The sequence below is a fragment of the Canis lupus genome, chromosome 10 (genome assembly GCF_048164855.1).
Source record: "Canis lupus baileyi chromosome 10, mCanLup2.hap1, whole genome shotgun sequence".
Lineage (NCBI taxonomy): Eukaryota > Metazoa > Chordata > Mammalia > Carnivora > Canidae > Canis > Canis lupus.
The window spans coordinates 19,618,938-19,638,829 of NC_132847.1; the positions used below are offsets into that span (position 1 = coordinate 19,618,938).

General features: G+C 34.3%; 1 protein-coding gene across 1 annotated transcript in view; it reads left to right on the forward strand.

Moving 5' to 3' along the window:
* ADAMTS19 (ADAM metallopeptidase with thrombospondin type 1 motif 19) overlaps positions 1-19,892 on the forward strand; it is a 228,514-nt gene that overhangs the window by 167,014 nt on the left and 41,608 nt on the right. The window contains exons 16-17 of the mRNA XM_072840880.1: positions 680-760; positions 17,118-17,275. Of these exons, the coding sequence (XP_072696981.1) occupies positions 680-760; positions 17,118-17,275 (239 nt within the window). The remainder of the gene's footprint in view (positions 1-679; positions 761-17,117; positions 17,276-19,892) is intronic.

Below are 19,892 nucleotides of genomic sequence, written 5' to 3' on the forward strand. Positions count from 1 at the left end.
TTTGACTTCTTCTGCAAACTCTCTTCTGTCTCACTTTATCATCTTACTTCACTTTGAGTATTACATTCCTAACCTCTGCTGAAAAAGCTTTCCTAAGAAACACTTAAATGTGTCTTGCTCGTAGCTGTTTGACATCTTTCAGGGTGATGCCAGATTGCTTGGTATGGCCTGACACTGACTTGTCTCCAGCCCCAGTTTTAAAACCCTTTGTTAATTTTCTAAGGGAGTATGTGGTCTCTCTTATCCTATATTCAGCCACCCAGGACCTGATCCTGCCAGCTGCATTTCCTCCTTCCCCATATATTCTAACTTAAAGTTGGAATTTCATAAACAAAATCTAAGGTTATTTGCTTTGTTCCAAGATCTTCTGTGTTTCTGAATGGGCTGTACCATTGTACTTTTTTCCCCCCTCATACTTTATATCAGTGAGCTTTTCTTTTTTTTTTTTACATAGCACAATTACCTGATTGCCCTTAATAGTACCATAGACTCAATATCTTTCCAAGAAACTTCTCCATTTGAAATTATGACAACTTTTATATCCAACTTTTTCTTTGTGTATGTATTGAAATATCATAGCGAAAACCAAAACCAAAAGAAAAAAAAGAGGGCAAGTCAATTAAGTAAAGAGATCTTAAAAGAACTCATGATTTATTTCATGTTTTATTGACTTTTACAGGTTATGTAGAAGTGCTGGTGATACCTGCTGGAGCAAGAAGAATCAAAGTTGTGGAGGAAAAGCCGGCACATAGCTATTTAGGTAACCTGACACAGAGCCAATCCAAGTACGAGCCCCACTCTCCCTGCCCTGACAGTTCTATGATGAGGAGGACATCAATCTGTTTCTAGTTACATGTTTGAATTTCCCAGGAAGCACCTCTTGTCATATCAAGTAGGAATTTCTTTCCTTCTCTCCTGGGGACTTACCAGAGCAAAAGCAATCTGGTTGTCTATGTTTTTGGGAGAGTATAAATTATTTCCACATGTCAGTCCATGTTTAAAAAAAAACAAAAACCACAACACTCATTGGACGATTTAAATATATATGCACATATCTCTTTCATAAATATATTTATTTCATGTATACATACACATATATAAATACATATTCATATTTATTGCATGTGCAAATGCACATATGTGTGTGTATATATATATAATTACTTTAGAAATAGAAAGTCTTGTGGGATTCTTAAATTCTGATATACTGAATGGACTTAATATTTCAATGGGAAATGATGCTGTCTCTTGCCTCACTTCAGGTATTTTCATCTATGAAGAGAGTATTTTAAATTTTTAAATATTGCATGTGGAGGGATCCCTGGGTGGCGCAGCGGTTTCGCGCCTGCCTTTGGCCCAGGGCGCGATCCTGGAGACCCGGGATCCAATCCCACATCAGGCTCCCGCTGCATGGAGCCTGCTTCTCCCTCTGCCTATGTCTCTCTCTCTCTCTCTCTCTCTGTCATAAAAAAAAAAAATTAAAAAAAATTGCATGTGAAAAGAATTGTCTTGGTTGTTTCAATTAAGCCAATTAGCAATTTTAAATATATAAAAGAAAACAGTTGCCAAAATACATACTGTTTATATATCAAAATTATAATGCAATTAAGTCATGTGAAATGATCGTCTCTAGTCATGGCATCCCCGGATAAAGGGATCTAATGTGATTAGGTCAGATAAAAGAGAAAAGATTCTCCCAGAATTTAAACATTGCATTTATATTGTCTTTAAAGAAAGCCTTCATGTCTTTTTTTTTCTTAACAGAAATACTGTTCTCATTATTCTTTCTCAAAGGAAATAATATCCCAAGGGGAAACACTTTGTACATGGAAAATAACCCAATATTACATGATTGTTTCTACTTTGCAATATTAAAAATAGTCTACTCTTGGACTGGGTTATTTTTCTTATTAGGGTTTGCTTTCTAGGAGTAGGAAAATATGAGGAAAGGGGACAGCAAAAGAAATCCTTTGTCATGTGACACATTCATTTGTTTGTTATTACTAATTACCAATTTCATCTACTTTTACCTGCTAGGTTTTTAAATGCATTTTAAGTACAAGTTAATCATCGCAGATATCCAATTTGAGATTAAACTAATACCCGGTTTTTGGAGATACTTTGCAAAACCTAGACAATTTCAGGACATTTGTTCAATAGCCAACAATTGGCTCTTACACTTGGGAATATGTTTTCTTTTTCCCAAGCTGGAAAGGAATATAGATGTTTCAAATGGAATGTTCTCATGTTCTATAAAACTCTACATTGTACTATGATTTTTAGTAACTTAACAAATGTGACTGAAAAACCAGCCAATTTTATAAATGGGACATCTCCATGCTCTAATACCTTAATTCCTAGGCCCTTCGACAAATTCAGTCTCCTGGGAACTCTGACAAAGGGAGTTACTATAAAGTCAGCAAATGCCCTCCATAGTGACACATCAAATGGTCACAATTCATTAAATACTTTCTTCTTTTGACTTACAAGATGTGAGGCTCCCTACCTCATTGGATGCTCCTTACTAGTCTCTTTTGATGGATTCTCCACCTCTATGTGTTTTCCATATGTTCCCATACTGTGAATTTCAAGCCTGTGCCCTTCCCTCTCCCTTGCTGTACTGTCTCCCTAGGGAATCACATCCAGCTCCATTGCTTTACGTGTTAATTGGATGCAAATTATCTGATTCTCATGTACATCAGAAATGAAAAGTCTAAGTCAACAATTTTTATTCCATTCCATGCTGAAACTTCTTCCTCCTTCACTTTACCCTGTTTATATAGTCTGTGTCACTATATTAGAGTCTCATGACTGCTATATCAAGTACCACATATCTGGTGGTTTAAAACAACGAAAGATATTCTGTCACAGTTCTGGAAGCCAAAATCGTTTCACTGGACCAAAATTCAAGGCATTTGCAAAGCTGTGCTCTGTCTGGAGACCAGAGGGGAGCATGCATTCCTCGCCTCCTCCAGCATCTGGTGGCTGCCAGCATTCTTTTGCTTGTGACCACTTCAGTCCTCCATGTCTACCTGCCTCCATAATGTCATTGAATTCTTTTTACCTACCTTCAAAACCCCATCTCCTACCTCTTATAAGGATATATGTGATTGTATTTCAGATGCACTTGAGCAATCCAGAATCACCTCCCCATGTCACAATCCTGAATCTCATCTGCAATGTTATTTTTTTATTTGCCATATAAGTTAACATTCATAAGTTCCATGGATTCAGAAATTGATTCTGTTTTTTTCCCCTTAATATCACTTGTTTTTTTTTAATTATGGTAAAATACCCATAAAATTTACTATCTTAACTATGTTAAATGTATATTTCAGTGGGTTTGAGTATATCACTGTTTTGCAACCACCACCATCATCCATCTCTAGAATTGTTCTCATCTTGTGAAAAAGAAGCTCTGTGCCCATTAACAGTAATTCTCCATTGCCCTTGCCTCCTATCCCCCAGTAATCACCACCATTATGCTTTCTGTCTTCATGAATTTGACCACTCTGCCTATGTGGAATCATATTCTCTTTATGTGGAATCATAAAGTAACTTTCTTTTGTGATTATATTATATCACTTAGGATAATGTTCTTAAGATTTAATCATGCTGTTGCATGTGTCAATATTTCCTTCCTTTTAAAGGCCAGATGGTATTTCATTGTATGCATATACGACATATGGCTTATCCATTCGTTCATCTGTGGATACTTGGGTTGCTTCCATGTGTTAGCTATTGTGAATAATGCTACTGTGAACATGAGCATGCAAATATCTCTTCAAGATCCCACTTTTCATTCTTTTGAGTATATTTCCAGAAGTAGAATTGCTGTATCTTATGGCAGTTCTATATCTAATTGTTTTAGGAATTGCCACACCCTTTCCCACAGTTCTGCACTAGTTTCCATTCCCACCAATATTGTGCAAGAGTTCCAGTTTCTGTATATTCTTAACAACTCTTGTTTTCTCTTTTGGCAATAGCCATCCTAATGGGTATGATGTGATATTGCATGTGGTTTTGATTTGCACTTCCCAAATGATTAGTTATGTTGAAAATCTCTTCATGTGCTTTTTGGCTATTGATACATCTTTGAAGAAATGTCTATTCAAGTTCCTCATCCATTTTTGAAATAGGTTGTTGGTTTGATTCATTGTTGATGATGATGAGTTTTAGGAGGTCACTATATATTCTGGATATTAACCCCTTATGAGATATATGATTTACAAATATTTTCTCCTATTCTGTTAGTGGTGTCTTTTAATACACAAAAGTTTTTAATTTTCATGAAGTATGTCTGTTCTTCTTCTATTACCTGTGCCTTTGCTGCAATATACAAGGAGTCACTGCTAAATTTAATATTGTAAAGCTTTTGCTTTATGTTTGCTTCTAAGACTTTTATGGTTTTAGGTCTTACATTTAGGTCTTTAATCTATTTTGAGTTAATTTTTGTAGGTGGTGTTAGTCAAGTGTACAACTTCATTTTTCTACATGTGGATGCTTAGTTTTCTCACTACCTCTAGTAGAAGGACTTCTCTTTGTCTGTTGAATGATCTTGGCACTCTTATAGAAAATCACTTGGCTACATATGCAAAGGTATATTTCTGAGGTCTCTATCTATTCCATTTGTCTATATGTCTGTTTTTATGTTAGCAGCACACTGTTTTGATTACTGTAGCTTTCTACTAAGTTTTTAGATCAAGAAGTGTGAGTCTCCAGCTTTGTTTCTCTTTTTCCAGTTTGTTTTGGCTATTCAGGGTTACTTGAGATTCCATATGAATTTTAGAATAGGTTTTATTACTTCTGTAAAAAAAGGCCATTGGAATTTTGGTAAGGATTGCATTGAATTTGTAGGCCACTTTGATAATATTGACATCTTAATAGTACAAAGTCTTCCAATTATGAACCTGGGATTTGTTTCCATTTATTTATGTATTCTTTAATTTCTTTCAGCAGTGTCTTCTGGTTTTAATTGTATAAGTCTTTCACCCCCTTAGTTGAGTTAATTATTCTTGATACTATTGTACATAGATTGCTTTCTTAATTTCCTTTTCAGATTGTTCATTGCTAATTTGTAAAAATGCAACTGCTTTTCTGTGTGTTGGCTTTGTATCCTGCTACTTTTAAAACAGACTATTTTGTACATGTGTGTAAAATCATTAAGGTTTTCTACATAGAAGATCGTATCATCTGTGATGAGAAATAATTGTATTTCTTCCTCTCCGGTTTGAATGCCTTTTATGCTTGTGAATTCTGTTTGATGGTATATGGTTGAGAATTTTTGTCAGTGTTCTTCTTTTTTAAGATTTTATTTATTTATTCATGAGAGACACAATGAGAGAGAGGCGAAGGCATAGGCAGAGGGAGGAGAGGCAGACTCCATGAGGAGAGCCCCATGTGGGACTCGATCCCCAGACTCCAGAATACACCCTGAGCCAAAGGCAGATGCTCGACTGCTGAGCCACCCAGGCGTCCCTGCATCAGTATTCTTTTTTTTTTTTTTTTTTTTGCATCAGTATTCTTAAGGGAAATTGATTTCTACTTTTATTTTTATTTTTTTTAAGATTTTATTTATTTATTTATTCATGAAAGACACATAGAGAGAGAGGCAGAGACACAGGCAGAGGGAGAAGCAGGCTCCATGCAGGGAGCCCGATGTGGGACTCGATCCCGGGACTCCAGGATCACGCCCTGGGCCAAAGGCAGGCACTAAACCGCTGAGCCACCCAGGGATTCCCCGATTTCTAGTTTTGTTTTTGTGTTTTTGTCTAACTTTGGTAGCAAAGAATGAATTAGGCCTCATACTGTGAGTTAGGAATCTTCCCTCCAATTCACTTCTTTGGAAAATATGAGGATTGATGTTAGTTCCTTAAATGTTTCATAGAATTTACCAATGAAGCCATAACATCCAGCACTTTTCTTTTGGGGGATATTTTTGATTACTGAATCAATGTTCTTACTAATTCTAGATACTTTTAGGATTTCTTTTTCTTTGTGATTCACTCTTGGTAAGTTTTGTGTTTCTAGGAATTTGTACATTTCATTTATCTAATTTGTTAGCATACAAAAATTTAAAATTTTTATTGAAATACAGTTGATGTACAATGTTCTATTAGTTTCAGGTGCACAGTATAGTGATTCAGCAGTTTTATACATTGCAGAATGCTCACCATGACAAATGTAGTTGCCATCTGTTACCATACAATGTCTTTTTAATATAATTGACTTTTTTCCCCATGCCGTACTTTCGATTCCCATAATTTACTTATTTTATAACTGGAAGTTGGTACCTCTTAATCCCCTTCACCTATTTTGCCCATTCCTCCACCACCCACAGCCAGCAGTTTGTTCTCTGTATTTATGCAGATGTTTGTTTCTTTTTGTTTGTTTTAAACTCCACATATAAATGAAATCACATTGTCTTTCCTTGTCTGACTTATTTCACTCTGCATAATACCATCTGGGTACTGTTGTCAAAAATGACAAGAACTCATTCTTTTTCATGGGTAATATTCTGTTATGTGTGTGTATTTATACATATACATTATATATACATATATATACACACATACAACCATACACACACACACCATATCTTCTTTACCCATTTATCAATTGATGGACACTTAGATTACTTCCATATCCTGATTATTGTAAATAATGCTGCAATAAACATAGGGGTGCAGATGTCTTTTTTAATTAGTGTTTTCGTTTTCTTTGGGTAAATACCCAAAGGTAGCATTACTGGATCATATGGAATTTCTATTTTTAATTTTTTAGGGAATCTGTATACTATTTTCCAGAAGGGCTGCACCAGTTTACACTCCCACCAGTAGTGCATGAGGGTTCCTTTTTTCCACATCCTTGCCAAAGTTTCTTATTTCTTGTCTGTTTGATACTAGCCATTCTGACTGGTATGAGGATTGTTTATAATAACTTTCTTATAATCGTTTTATTTCTGCAGCATCAGCTGTAATGTCCCCACTTTCATTCCTGACTTCTTAGTTGTCTCTTTTTTTTTCTTTCTTAGTCAATACAGCTAAAGTTTTATTGTTTTTGTTAATCTTTTCAAAAAACCAACTTCCAGTTTTGTTGATTTTTCTCTATTATTTTTCTATTCTCTATTTCATTTATCTCTACTCTAATCTTTATTATTTTCTTCCTTCTGGTAGCTTTGGGTTTAGTTTGTTCTTTTTCTAGTTTCTTAAGTTGTAAAGTTAGGTTGTTAATTTGAGATGTTTGTTCTTTTATTTATTTTTTTTTTTTGAGAGAAGGGGAAAGAGAGAGAGAACACATGTAGGGAGATAGGGGCAGAGTGCGAGAGAGAGAGAGAGAGAGAGAGAGAGAGAGAAAGAGATTAAACAAGCTCCACTCTGCATGGAGCCCGACTTGGGGCTCCATCTCACAACCCTGAGATCATGACCTGAACCAAAATGAAGAGTTAGACACTTAATGAACCTCCCAGCTGCCCAGAATCTTTCTTCTCTTTTAATGTGTTTGTTGCTATAAATTTCCCCATCACACTGCTTTTGTTGTGTCCTCTACATTTTGCTATGTTGGGTTTTCATATCCACTTCCCTTATAATTTCTCATTGATCCATGGCTACATTTATGAATTTTCCAGTTTTCCTTGTTATGGATCTCTAATCTAACTTCAGCCGTTTGTAGTCAGAGAAGATACTTTGTGTGATATCTATCTTATAGGACATGGATATCTTCTTGGAGCCGTTCTTTATCCTACCACAGTCACTGATTTCTATACAGTAGTTTATACCAGCACTAGTGCTGCTTGATGACTGCCTTTACCACTTTAATGCATCATTGGGTCTTATCAGTTGCTCAAAAGTATCACTTTCTCTCCATAACCACTGTGACCCATAACCAAGCCAGTCTCTGCAGCCCTGTCCTGCTTTATTTCCTTTACAGCATTTATCAACATCACCATCTGAATTTTCTTACCTGTTCACATGTGTGCTTTTGTATTGTGTATCTCCATTGTTAATTCTGAAGGCTCAGAGCTTCACCTTCAATAACTAAAGGAGACTCTGGCACACAGAAAAAAATAAGTCTTTTTATGACTGAATTTTGATTAAGAAAAGATGGTTCATACTTGTATAGTAATTAGTTTGGGCCAGTTCATTAAATATATCTGTTAAAGAAACATTCACATCTCTATGAAGTAGGCACCACTAGTTTATTTTTTAAATCAGAGACTAGAGGACAAGAGAGTTTTAAGTTTCTTTCCCAAGATCATACACCTAAAAAAACTGTGATCTTGGACTTAAGACCAAGCAGTGTGGCCATTGTATCTGGTTCCTACTGTCTGCTTTTAAGTTTTCTTTTTTATTCATTGTCTCTCATATCATACCTTTGATTTTAAAGTATGTATATAAAGTTCATATATGAACACATTTTCCTTGAGCTTGCCCTCAGACTCCCTCCTTTCTCCCTTTTCTTAATTAATAAGATCAACTCTATAGAGTTAATTCAGGGAAATACAAATCATGAAATGACAGTTTTCTTCTCCAGTCACTACCACTGGGGCTGCCAGATTCCATTTTCTTTCCCTGATGTGCATCTCTAAACATAAATCTCCAACTACTTTTTGTTATGAATAGAACATTCAAATTAAAATGGAATCACGTGTCTGTGTTAGCCTGGCCTCATTACTGTCAGTTTTCCTTGTACTTAGAATTGGACGTTACCAGGTCTTTTTTTTTTTTTTTAATTTTTAATTATAAGTTACTAGGTAATTTAATTACAAGTTACTAGGTAATTTTTTAATTACAAGTTACTAGGTCTTTTTCTTCATAAGGAAAGAGCTTGAGTGCTCTTAAACACTCTGAATACTACTCTAGAGATTAGGGTTGAAAATATAATATGTTATCATGTTTATTCAAGAACCCACTAAGTTTTCTTCTTAACTGAAGAAATCACAGTCATCTTGTTAAATTAGGGGAAGGGTGCAAGAATGAAGACAAAGTGACCAGTTGCATAATCCTATCAAAGAATGAAAATGCAAGAACCCAGTGGCTTCTAGGGAAATTGAAGAAGTTGAATTCATGAAGCTTATTGCAAATGGATATGTTGATAGACATTGAAGATTCAAGGATGTCTTCCAGACTTCTGGGTTAAACAGCTGGGCAAATAGTGATGGCATTTACTGAGATAGCACACATAAATGGGGGTGGGGGGGAAGTTTGGGAGGGAAAATTTTAAGCCTAAAATCTTAGATTTGAAGCCTATTATAGAGAATTCATATCATAAAACACATTTCCTAAAGGCTTCTTTGGGTATTGGAAGGAAGTTATTGAAAATCTTTACCTGAAATACCATTAGGAACATGAATCATTTCCTGACAAACTGATCATTATTTAACAAATTAACTTGTCTACCTAAAACTATCTATTATCTCAAAGGAGACAGTTAATTCTCTCCCATTGCAATTATTGTTTTTCATTACTGTTTGCATTGTATTCCCATGCATAATTATTATCTGCATTTTTAATATCATTGCTCAATTATTTTGTTAATAATTAATGACAAGGTTTAAAATGGACAGTAGTTCAGATGGACCATATATATAATATATTCACAAAATCACTGTAGCTTATGACTTTTAAAAGTCTTTTTTTTCCTAACACTTTATTTATTCATGAGAGAGGCAGAGACAGAAGCAGGCTCCCTGTGGGGAACCCGATGTAGAACTCGATTCCAGGACCTGGGATCACAACCTGAGCCAAAGGCAGACATTCAACCACAGAGCCACAGGTGCCCCAACTTATAAAAGTCTAAAAAAGGTCATTGGATCCACTTACCATCCCTGCAGTTTTGCGTGCAAACCACTATGGAAAAACTTTTAGCTAAAAACAATTTAAAATGTTGAGCAAATTACAAAAGGAGAGAAAAAAGCACATTTTAAGGTTACCTCTAAGCTGGAAAGAAATTAAGGAACCCTCACATGCCAAAAACAAAGAACAGGAAGTCAGAGTATTAAGCTGACCACAACCTCAATTATGCTTAATGGTAGTGAGCAATTTAGATTTTGAGCACCATGGCATGCTGTAGACAGAAAACAAAACCTGAGGTTTTATAACGTAAAGGCTGGAACAGGAGACACCTACATAAAGCAGGGCCCCAAAGGACTACAAGCTCTGTGTTAAGGAGATACAGAAATGCATTTGCACCATAAAAGGAGAATGAAAGGAAATGTGTCTGTCTTAACTTGGGTAGGAGGTGGAAGTAGGAAATGAACTTCCATGAAGATTCCTAACCCAAAGCAAATGCTCTATGGATTTGCAGCACCAGTTTAGCCAACAGTGAAGTCCAAAACTCCAAGACATTCATTTTAATTAAGTTACTAAGGTGGCTGGCATATGCAAATACAGGTCCTTTTTGAAGTATTGTACCTTCAAACCAGGCGGCAAAGGAATAGACCAAATCGGATATATATTTGTATCACATACAGGATATACAAAAATATTATAGTTAATTGTTTTGAAGTATAAAAAAGGGATTTAAAAACAAGAATAAACAAAATTGACTAAAAACATATTTTATTTTTAAAAACTTAATAGAATACAAGATAGGAGAAAAATAACAGAAAATACAGCAAAAAGGAAAAAAGAAAGTGCAAAATAAGATGGCATAGATAAAACATACCAGCAATCTTCAGCATTTAAAAACTGAAATCTCCAGTTAAAAAAAAAAAATTACTAGACTGGATTTTAAAATAAGCCAGATATATGGTATTCATGTAAGATTCACAAAACCTGAAAATCAATGAACAGAAAACTATACTAGAAAAAGTGCAAACCGAAAAAATACTGATAGAGCCATAGTAATATAAGTTAGAATTCACTTTACAGGAAAATGCATTGTTTGAGATAAAAAGAAGTCACAGAATAATTATAAAAGAATTTAATTCATCATGAAGACATTATAATTTTAAAATTATATGAATCCGGGAATATAGCTTGAAAGCTTTTAAGCAAAAATTGACAAAAATTGACAAATTTATTGTCATAGTGAAATTAAACACAAATGTGGGTGTGAACTGACTTCCAACCAGTGTTGAAGTAATGCAGAAGAAAAAAGATATTCTTTAAAAAAAATAATGCTGGAATAATTGAGTATTTATGTGAGGGGCAAAAACTGAACTTCTGATCTACACACAGAAGCTAAAACTCTAAAACTTCTAGCAAAAAACACAAGAGAGAGTTGCCTGCGTGGCCCAGTCAGTAGATAGAGGGCATGGAACTCTTGGTTTGGGCTCAGGTCATGATCTCAGGTTTTGGGATCCAGGCTCCGTAAGGAATCTGTCTGAGTTTCTCTCTCTCTTTCTCTGTTTATCTCTGCCTCTCCCCACCACTGCTCACATGAGTTCTCGCTCTCTCTCCCTTTCTCTCTCAAATAAGTAAATAAAATCTTTAAAAAGAGAGAAAACTTACAAGACATTGGGACTAGCAAAGATTTCTTTACAACAGATGTGCAAAAATACCAACCCCTTCACCCCAAAATGAATGTGTTTGATTTTATTGAAAGTGAAACTACTATTCATTAAATGGCACCATTAAGAAAACAGGCAAGTCATAATGTCAGAAAAATATTTGCAAAAAAACTTACCTTTTTAAAAAATGTGTCTCTAAAATATATGAAAATGTATTTTTCCTGATAGATACAAATACATATTCTGAATCAAAGTGTTACTTAATAAAGGAAACAATAAAATACAGGTATTTGTATTTATCTCATCTATCTTAAGAAAAAGTTATTGTTAGTACATTTAAAGAACTCTGAGCCCTTCCTCTTCTATTTTATAATATATTTTGTTAAAATTGATGGTATTTTTTCTTAAATGTTTGAATGTTGGTATTTTCTTTGTGGGAAGTTTTTAAATCCCAATTTAATTTCTTTATATATGTGTGTGTGCATATGCATGTGTACGCACTCATGTATGTAAGTATATGCCCAGGTGGTTTCTTCTTTGGTCAGATTTGGTAATTGATGTCTTCAAAGAACTAACCCCATTTCCTTTACCTTATCAAATATTATACTACAATGTCTTTAACAGTATAGCAGTATTCCTTCACTCATTTCCCATGTTGTTAATTTGTGTCTTTCTTTTTTATTTAGTCAAACGAGTCTTTTATCAGTTTTTGATCTTTTGAAATAACCAACTTTTGATGTCATTGATTGCCTTTGTTGTTGTTCAACTTTCTATTTAATTGACTTCTGTGCTTTCTTTTTCTTCCTACTTACTTTAGATTTGAGTTACTCTCCTATATTTTAAAGTGGAAACTCAGATAATTGATTTTAGTTCTCTCTTCTTTGCTAATATCACAATTTATCCATCAAAAGCTTCTTTAAAAAAAAAAGCTTCTTTAGCTGTATGTCACAATTTATAGATACTGTGATTTTAATTTAAAATATTTTCAGATTACCATTGTATTTTTTTACTTTGACCCATGGGTTATTTATAAATGTATTGTTTAATTTCCAATTTTCCAAATATTTATAGATTTTTTAACAGATATTTTGTTATTGATGTGTAGTTTCAATCTGTATAGTAAGAGGGTATGCTGAGTGCGATTTCTGTTGAGACGTGATTCATGGTCCATGGCCCGTGTTGGTTCATGCTCCATTTATACTATAAAAAGCTATATTCTTCAATTGCTGACTCTTCTCTAAATCACTTTGCTCCATTTGGTTTACATTTTCTGTATTCTTACTGATTTTTTTCTTGCTTTATAAATGAGGGAAAGAAAACTATTGAAATCTCCAACTGAAATTGTGGATTTTTCCATGTCTTCTTTCAATTAAATCAGTTTTGCTTCATGCATTTTGAAGCTCTGCTACACACTTAGGATTGTATGGTTTACTTAATAAGTCTTAAATGTCTTTCAGAATTTTACATTTAAAGTAATTAAAATTTAAATGACAGTTTTAAAAATGCTCTTTTTATCTCTAGAAATATTCATTGCCCTGCAGTCCATGCTATCTGATACTAATACAGCCAATACATCCTTTTTATGGTTAGTGTCTCATGCTTAATTTTTCACATCCTTTTAGGCTTAGTCTACTTATATTTAATTTTTAAAGGACATTCTTCTAAATTGAATAGAGTGGGATCTTTTTTACCCCTCTGGCCTAATTGTCTCTGTCTTATAACCAATATCCTTAATGCATTTAAACATAATATAATTATGGATATATTATTTTCTGTTTTCCATTCCTTTTTATGCTTTTTTCCTTCTGTCTCTGTCTTCTTTAGGACTGAGGTGGTTTTTTGAGGGTTTTGTTGTTGTTGTTGTTGTTGTTGTTTAGCATTCCACTTAATCTCTTTTTTTTGTATATTTGCTGTATATAGATCTTGTTTTATATCTTTATGGTCACTTTAGGATTTACAGTATGTATTTTTAACTTATTACTGTCTTCTTTCAAATTTATAGGATACTACTTTATATGTAATATAAGTTACTTAAAAGTGTATTTCCCTTAATCTGCTTCCCCTCCTTTGTACTATTATGCGTTTTATTTCTACATTTCATATAATCACTTTATTTTCATATATGCCTTAATCACCAGAAAGGATTGTAATCATTTTCCTTTAAAGTGAGTCATCCTATTCAGTAGGATCTATCCACTCTGATTGCATAGAACTCATATGTCTTCCAACCCTCCATGAGCTCCAGGAATTGTATAGTTTCCAGGCCCTGTGGAGTTACTCTTTTCTCAGTCTTGAAAAATCTCACCACACTTTTTTGCACCTTGATATTTAGCCACAGGCTCAAAGGAACCCCTTTACAGATTTTTAGAGCCTGTCTCTGTGCAGCTGTCTCTTCTCCAGTACTCCATAAAATAGATTCCAGATGCCTCAGCCAATTTGAACTCAGTTTTCTGTGTCGTCATCTTACTGAAGCTCCCATTATCTGTGCTCTGCTTGAGTTTCCCCTGCCTGTGTTTTGGTCTGGTAAATATCTTCAGGCAGGAAGTCAAGCAATTTTAGAGCTCACATTTGTCCTCCTTCTCTTAGGGACCTGTATTCTCTCTTGCCATTGTCCAGTGTCTGAAAACAGTTGCTTCATACACTGTTCAGTTTTCTCATTGTTCAAAGTGGGAGAGATAGTACAGTTCCACTTAGTAAGGTATGGCCAGAAATAGGTTTTCTAAAAACACATTTTTTAAGATAATGAATTAAAAACAAAAACATAGAACAAGGAAAATCACATACTTAGTGTATTGATTCTTCATATGCTATTAAGCTTATAAATTATGTGGGTTTTCAGGTACATATGTATGTGCTATTTTGTGGGAGATAGTGAATTCCAGAAATATCAATTGAGTCTAAACATTAGACAATAGCCATCCCCAGAAGGTTTCTTAAAGGCATTTTTATTAGAGAGTTCCAGGAAATATGCCTTTATAATTGTGTCCTGAATATATGTTGAAATACAGAAAAAATATGGAATTATACAGGCCGTGGCTACAAATCTAGGCCAAAAAGATTTCTTAAAATACTTAATAGGTTTTAGAGAAATACAAGGAAATATTTTACCTCTTAGGCAAAATCACTGCTTTAATCAGTTTAGCATTATCTGAAGTATATCCATTTGTAGATGATAATAGCTATTTGCAACGTGTTAGGTTTTCTGTCAGCATATATCCCCTTCAAATTTAAAATTCAAGCTAAAATGAATACTTATATGTTTCTCATAAATCTGAAAATATGTATGCTTAATATTTTATATAAGACATTATACTTTATGTACAGTCCATGACAAAGATCTTATTTGGTAGAAATTAAGATGGATAAGGTAAAATTTCCCTCATTTTGTTGGTATGTCACTTATAATAATGGAATATTGACACCAGAAAAATCCCTCAGTGAACCAGAAAAGCCTTAACGATGATTAATATTTTATTTTATTAATTTAAATCTAAAAATGCAAATGACTAGTAAGCAAATGAAAAATATCTTTAACCTCAGTAGCAGTTAAACAAGAGATTCTTGTTTTAATCTCCATGGTACATAATTTAACTCCTGGTATTTCTCCTCACACGTGTTCTTTTGCTAGTCTTTCCCATTTCATTATTGTCATAACCCACCTGTTTTCTCATCCTAGAAGCCTTGCATCATACCTGACATGTCTTTCATTCTCAACAACAAGTCATCTGATTTTATCAATTTCAGTCCTAAGTGCCTCTTGATATTTTTCTCCAGTACCTAAATCCAAACTACCATTACTTTCAGTTGCATTACTATGATATCCTGTCTTTGCTATCCAAATTTTCCTTGCATGCAGTCCATTTCTATACGATATTGTTCAAAAACATTCATAGCTTTGTATCTTTTTTTTAGGGGAAAAAAACCTGAAATATGAACAAGGCTGATAAGATCTGGTGATCCCTTATCTCTCCAGCCTCATCTCTTCATGATCCATTTTCAGTGCATCTGGTGTCCTGTACACTTGCTCCCTGATTCTCACCAAGCTGTGACCCTTAAAACCTTCTCATGTAACGCCCTCAGTCTTGAATGTTCTCTCTCTGCTTCTCTTTTCCCCTGGCTTACAGCCTTAGGAAATGATATCCTTCAGGCAAGCTTTTCTTTATTCTTCCCGCATGAGTTCCAGCATATTCCACTTAGATTATAAATTCCATAGAGCCAGAGAACATATTTGTAATTGTTAATTTGGGGAGGTCCCATAACTTTAAGTATTTCCTACTTTATAGCTGATGGTTAATAAGTAATTATTCAGTCGTGATTAAATATTTTACATGAAAAAGTTGCTTCCAAGAAGGTATTCAAAAATGGTCCTCTCAGCGACTATTATGGAAGCTTACATTGATGCAACCTTTGTGAAAGTCAGTTTGAAATTATTTTTCACAATCTTTAAATGTTCCATTTATTTGGCTTTGTAATTCCAAATCTGGGAATCTATCCAAGGGAAATAATCAGATACACATATAGTTGGTTTACAGTGTATTTATCTGAGCATTATTTACAATATAAAACCTGGGAAACCTTCAAATATTCAATAAATGGAGATTAGCTTAAATAATATTTAGGAAGATTTATTGGCTTAAGTTTTGAAAACATTTTCATAGAATTATAAAAGCCTTCAATTAATCTTCATGTAATGTCTCTTAGAATGAGAATTCAGTTATATGGAAGTGCCTGGAAGTTTAAATTAAACAAATAAGAATCATTTGAAACAAAATAAGAAGGAATCCTTAGTTTAAAATGATAATTATGACATCTTACTTCCATGTCATGAATCTTATTTAAATAGTAGCAGAGATGAGATTAAAAAAAAAAAAAAAGAAAGAAAAAAATCAATGTAGGTAAACAAAATTACTCTGTAAAATCCTATATTAATTATGGCTATTTATAGGTGAGAATTAGCATTTATCTTCCATTCTTGTGTATAGCAAATCACAAAAATGATGGTATAGGATCCTTAGTTCTGTTTATAAAACCAACACATTGTGTTTGAATTGTTTTGTAATAGTATAACCTTGTCATCGTCATCTGTTCATTAACATGCTCTTTAATGACCTCTCTTGTATTACTTGTTTTGTGGCTTGGGACACATAGAGCCTGTATAAGATGTAGTGTCAGCCCTAACGTTCTTCATAGAATTACTGCATAGATAACATAGACACAGTCTTTTTTTTTTTTTTAAGTTTTTATTTTTAGGTAATCTCTACACCAAAAGTGGAGCTCAAACTCACAGCCCTGAGCTCAAAAATCCCATGCTCTACGACTAAACCAGCCAGGTTCCCTGGACCTGGACATACATAATCTTAAGATAACAATCTGTTAAACAATAGATAATTATGGGCCAGCGTAAGGGTTACAGATAGCAAATGTCCAGAGGCGGTTGGAAGAGGTGAATGTGGCTGTGTGGTTGTAGATGGTGTCAGGAAAGAAGGAGAGCTTATGGTATTTGTTCTGTGGACTTTCTTAAAGAGAAGATGCCTCATGTTTTACACCAGAGAGTATTAACCCATTAGTTTAGAAATGAATACTTTTAACAAAATCATGTGAAGTGGATATTGATTAATGATGCTGACTTGTTCATTTGTCATAATATTTTTGAACCTCATTACAGCTCTACGAGACACTGGAAAACAGTCTATTAATAGTGACTGGAAGATTGAACACTCGGGAGCTTTCAGCTTAGCAGGCACTACAGTCCATTATGTAAGACGAGGCCTCTGGGAGAAGATCTCTGCCAAAGGTCCTACTACATCACCTCTACACCTCCTGGTATGAGTGGACAAATTGATAACATTGCATAATCAACTTCCTATGTCATAGGCCCTTCCGACTATACCTTCTCTAGTCTTTTTTTCCAAGTTTGAAATGTCAAATAGACATTCAAAATTATTTAAGAGAGAGGTTTTTAGGTTATCATTTTAATGTGTTTTAAATCATGACATTAGAAACCAGAGATTATTGTGAGAACAAGATGTTTTAGAGAATTCACAGACTCATAGTAGAAGTGAATTGCCAGGCATAAAGGGGCCTGTTTTTTCTAAAAGATCAGTTTTACTGGCAGTATCTTAGTGAATCATTATCAGTGGATGTCTGTAAAGACAGTTATGATATGGAAAATCAGAGCATTTCAAGCATCCATAGAATGGGTATTTTCTGGATCTGCATAAAATGCCTTTGATAAAATGATCACTTCCTTGGAAAAAGATTTGGTAAACATATCTAACAATACTTCCAATTAACTACTGTTTTCTTACTAGGAAAATTGATTCCTATGAAGAATGATGAAAATTAGAGTCTTTGGGGTGATACCTTTCTTTATCATGGAGTAAAAGACTAGAAATGAGGCAGGACAGAGTATGGAGTGAAGGAAGCAGAACAGTGGGGCTCTGCATCCAAGCTGGTGGCTGATTCACGTGCCCCTTTTGACCTTGATCTTTGCAGTCAGTGGTAATGGCTCAGAAGCCAGATGACTGACTGCACAGCTGGCATGTTCTCCATCCTAGTGGCAGAGTCTGAAATTCAGACACTTCAACACCTCCTTAAGTCCACACATAAAAACAACTCTAAAACACGATCAACTGACTGTTTATTTGGAGTGTGGTGTGCCACATTATTTAATATCGCCACACAATTCAAGCTGAATTTGTCTTCAATTGGAGACATCTGTGTTGCTGGTCTAGGAGCCAGAGGTTCAAATCACATATCAGCCTGTTTACTTTTCCCGCTTTAATGTGCCTGCACATCACCTAGGGTTCTTGTTAAAATGCACATTCTGATTCATTTGGTCTGAGAGGGACCTGAGATCTGCATTTCTAACCAGTTCCCAGATTATGTCTCTACTACTGGTCCAGTGACCACATTTCAGATAATAATGTTTTATAGAACTGCAGTTGAGAGCCTTACCAACAGGAATGAAGGGAACAAAAGTGAGATGCATGGGAACCTTCTGCCCCAAATCATAATAATAATGATAATATATACCATTCACTGAACACTGAGCCAGATACTGTTCACAAGTACTTTGCATTTTTACAGCATTTATTCCTCATAAAAACCCTGTGTAATATGTATTTATTATTACCCCAATTTACAGATTAGAAAAAAACTAAGTCTGAAAAAGTTAAGTAATGTTCACAGTGTCTCACAATAAGTTATTTAGCTGTGCATAAATCAGGTGTTAAAGTCTTTTATGCTGCCTCTCCTGAATGAAAGCTCAAATCTTAGTTCTTTACACCAGACAACATGGAATCCTAAGTATACATAGACTTTCAATAATTATTTTCTTCATCTCCTCACAGTTCCTTTGGATACTGTTATTTAATTTGAACTGGAAACTCCACTCTGTGCCCTGTACCATCTGGATAGAGAAAAAAAATGACGAAACAAACATTGTATGACCAATATCTGGCTCTTTCCATGATTGGGTCACTTATAATAACAGCATTATCAACAAGAAACATATTTTTTTTTAAGAAACATATTTTTAATGATGAAGTGGCAGAGAATGCCAACAGGTGACCTCCCTTATATGAATGTGACCTCCATTTTTTTCTTTTTTTATGGAACAAGACCAGAGCTCTTTATTGAGCCTCTAATTCAAAATCTTAAAACATTATATGAGACCTCAGTGTTGGGCAGGGGAGTCTCCTTGCTGCAGAATCCTTAATCTGACTGGTAATTACCAAGGTTTTTCCTGGAAGCATGAAACATAATTAAAGTCAGTGAACTATGTCTAAAAGAAGGCATTGATGTGACCTGGATTTATTCAGTAATCCAAGGGAAACTGCACTTCTAAGATATTTTTCTTTAATGACTATTACAGATTGAAAGCCAGTACTGAATTTTGAAAGGCAGTGCTTCAGTATGTGCCCCTCAACTATAACACGGTCACACTTTCCTTCTTGCAAAGATACACTGCCAAATCTGAATGGTTTAAGAAAGAGCTAATGATTTTGTAGCCAATGTCTTTATTTTACATGGCATTCGACATTCAAGGACAATCTAAAGTTCTATCAATGAAAAGGTAGTTTTTGAGGGAAAAATACACATGTTTTCATTAAATTAAAGAAGTTGGCAAATAGCTATAATTTATGTCCCTTTTATCAATGTAAAAACTATGTAATAGTCTGGTTATGTCCATAAACAAGATAAGTCAATCTGTCTCTTTTTTTCACTCATTTAGCTGAAAGTCATTTCTAACTGGCAACATCAAATGAGATATTTTAGGCCAAAATAAGCACTGTGACGTACTTAGAATTAGTACCCCAGGATGTTATGTATATGTGAATTTAAAAAATATTGTTTTTATTGTTGATATAGCTGATTTATAATTCCATTATTTAGTTCCCAAATCCACATATTAAAATATATCTTAGCATTTCTGATG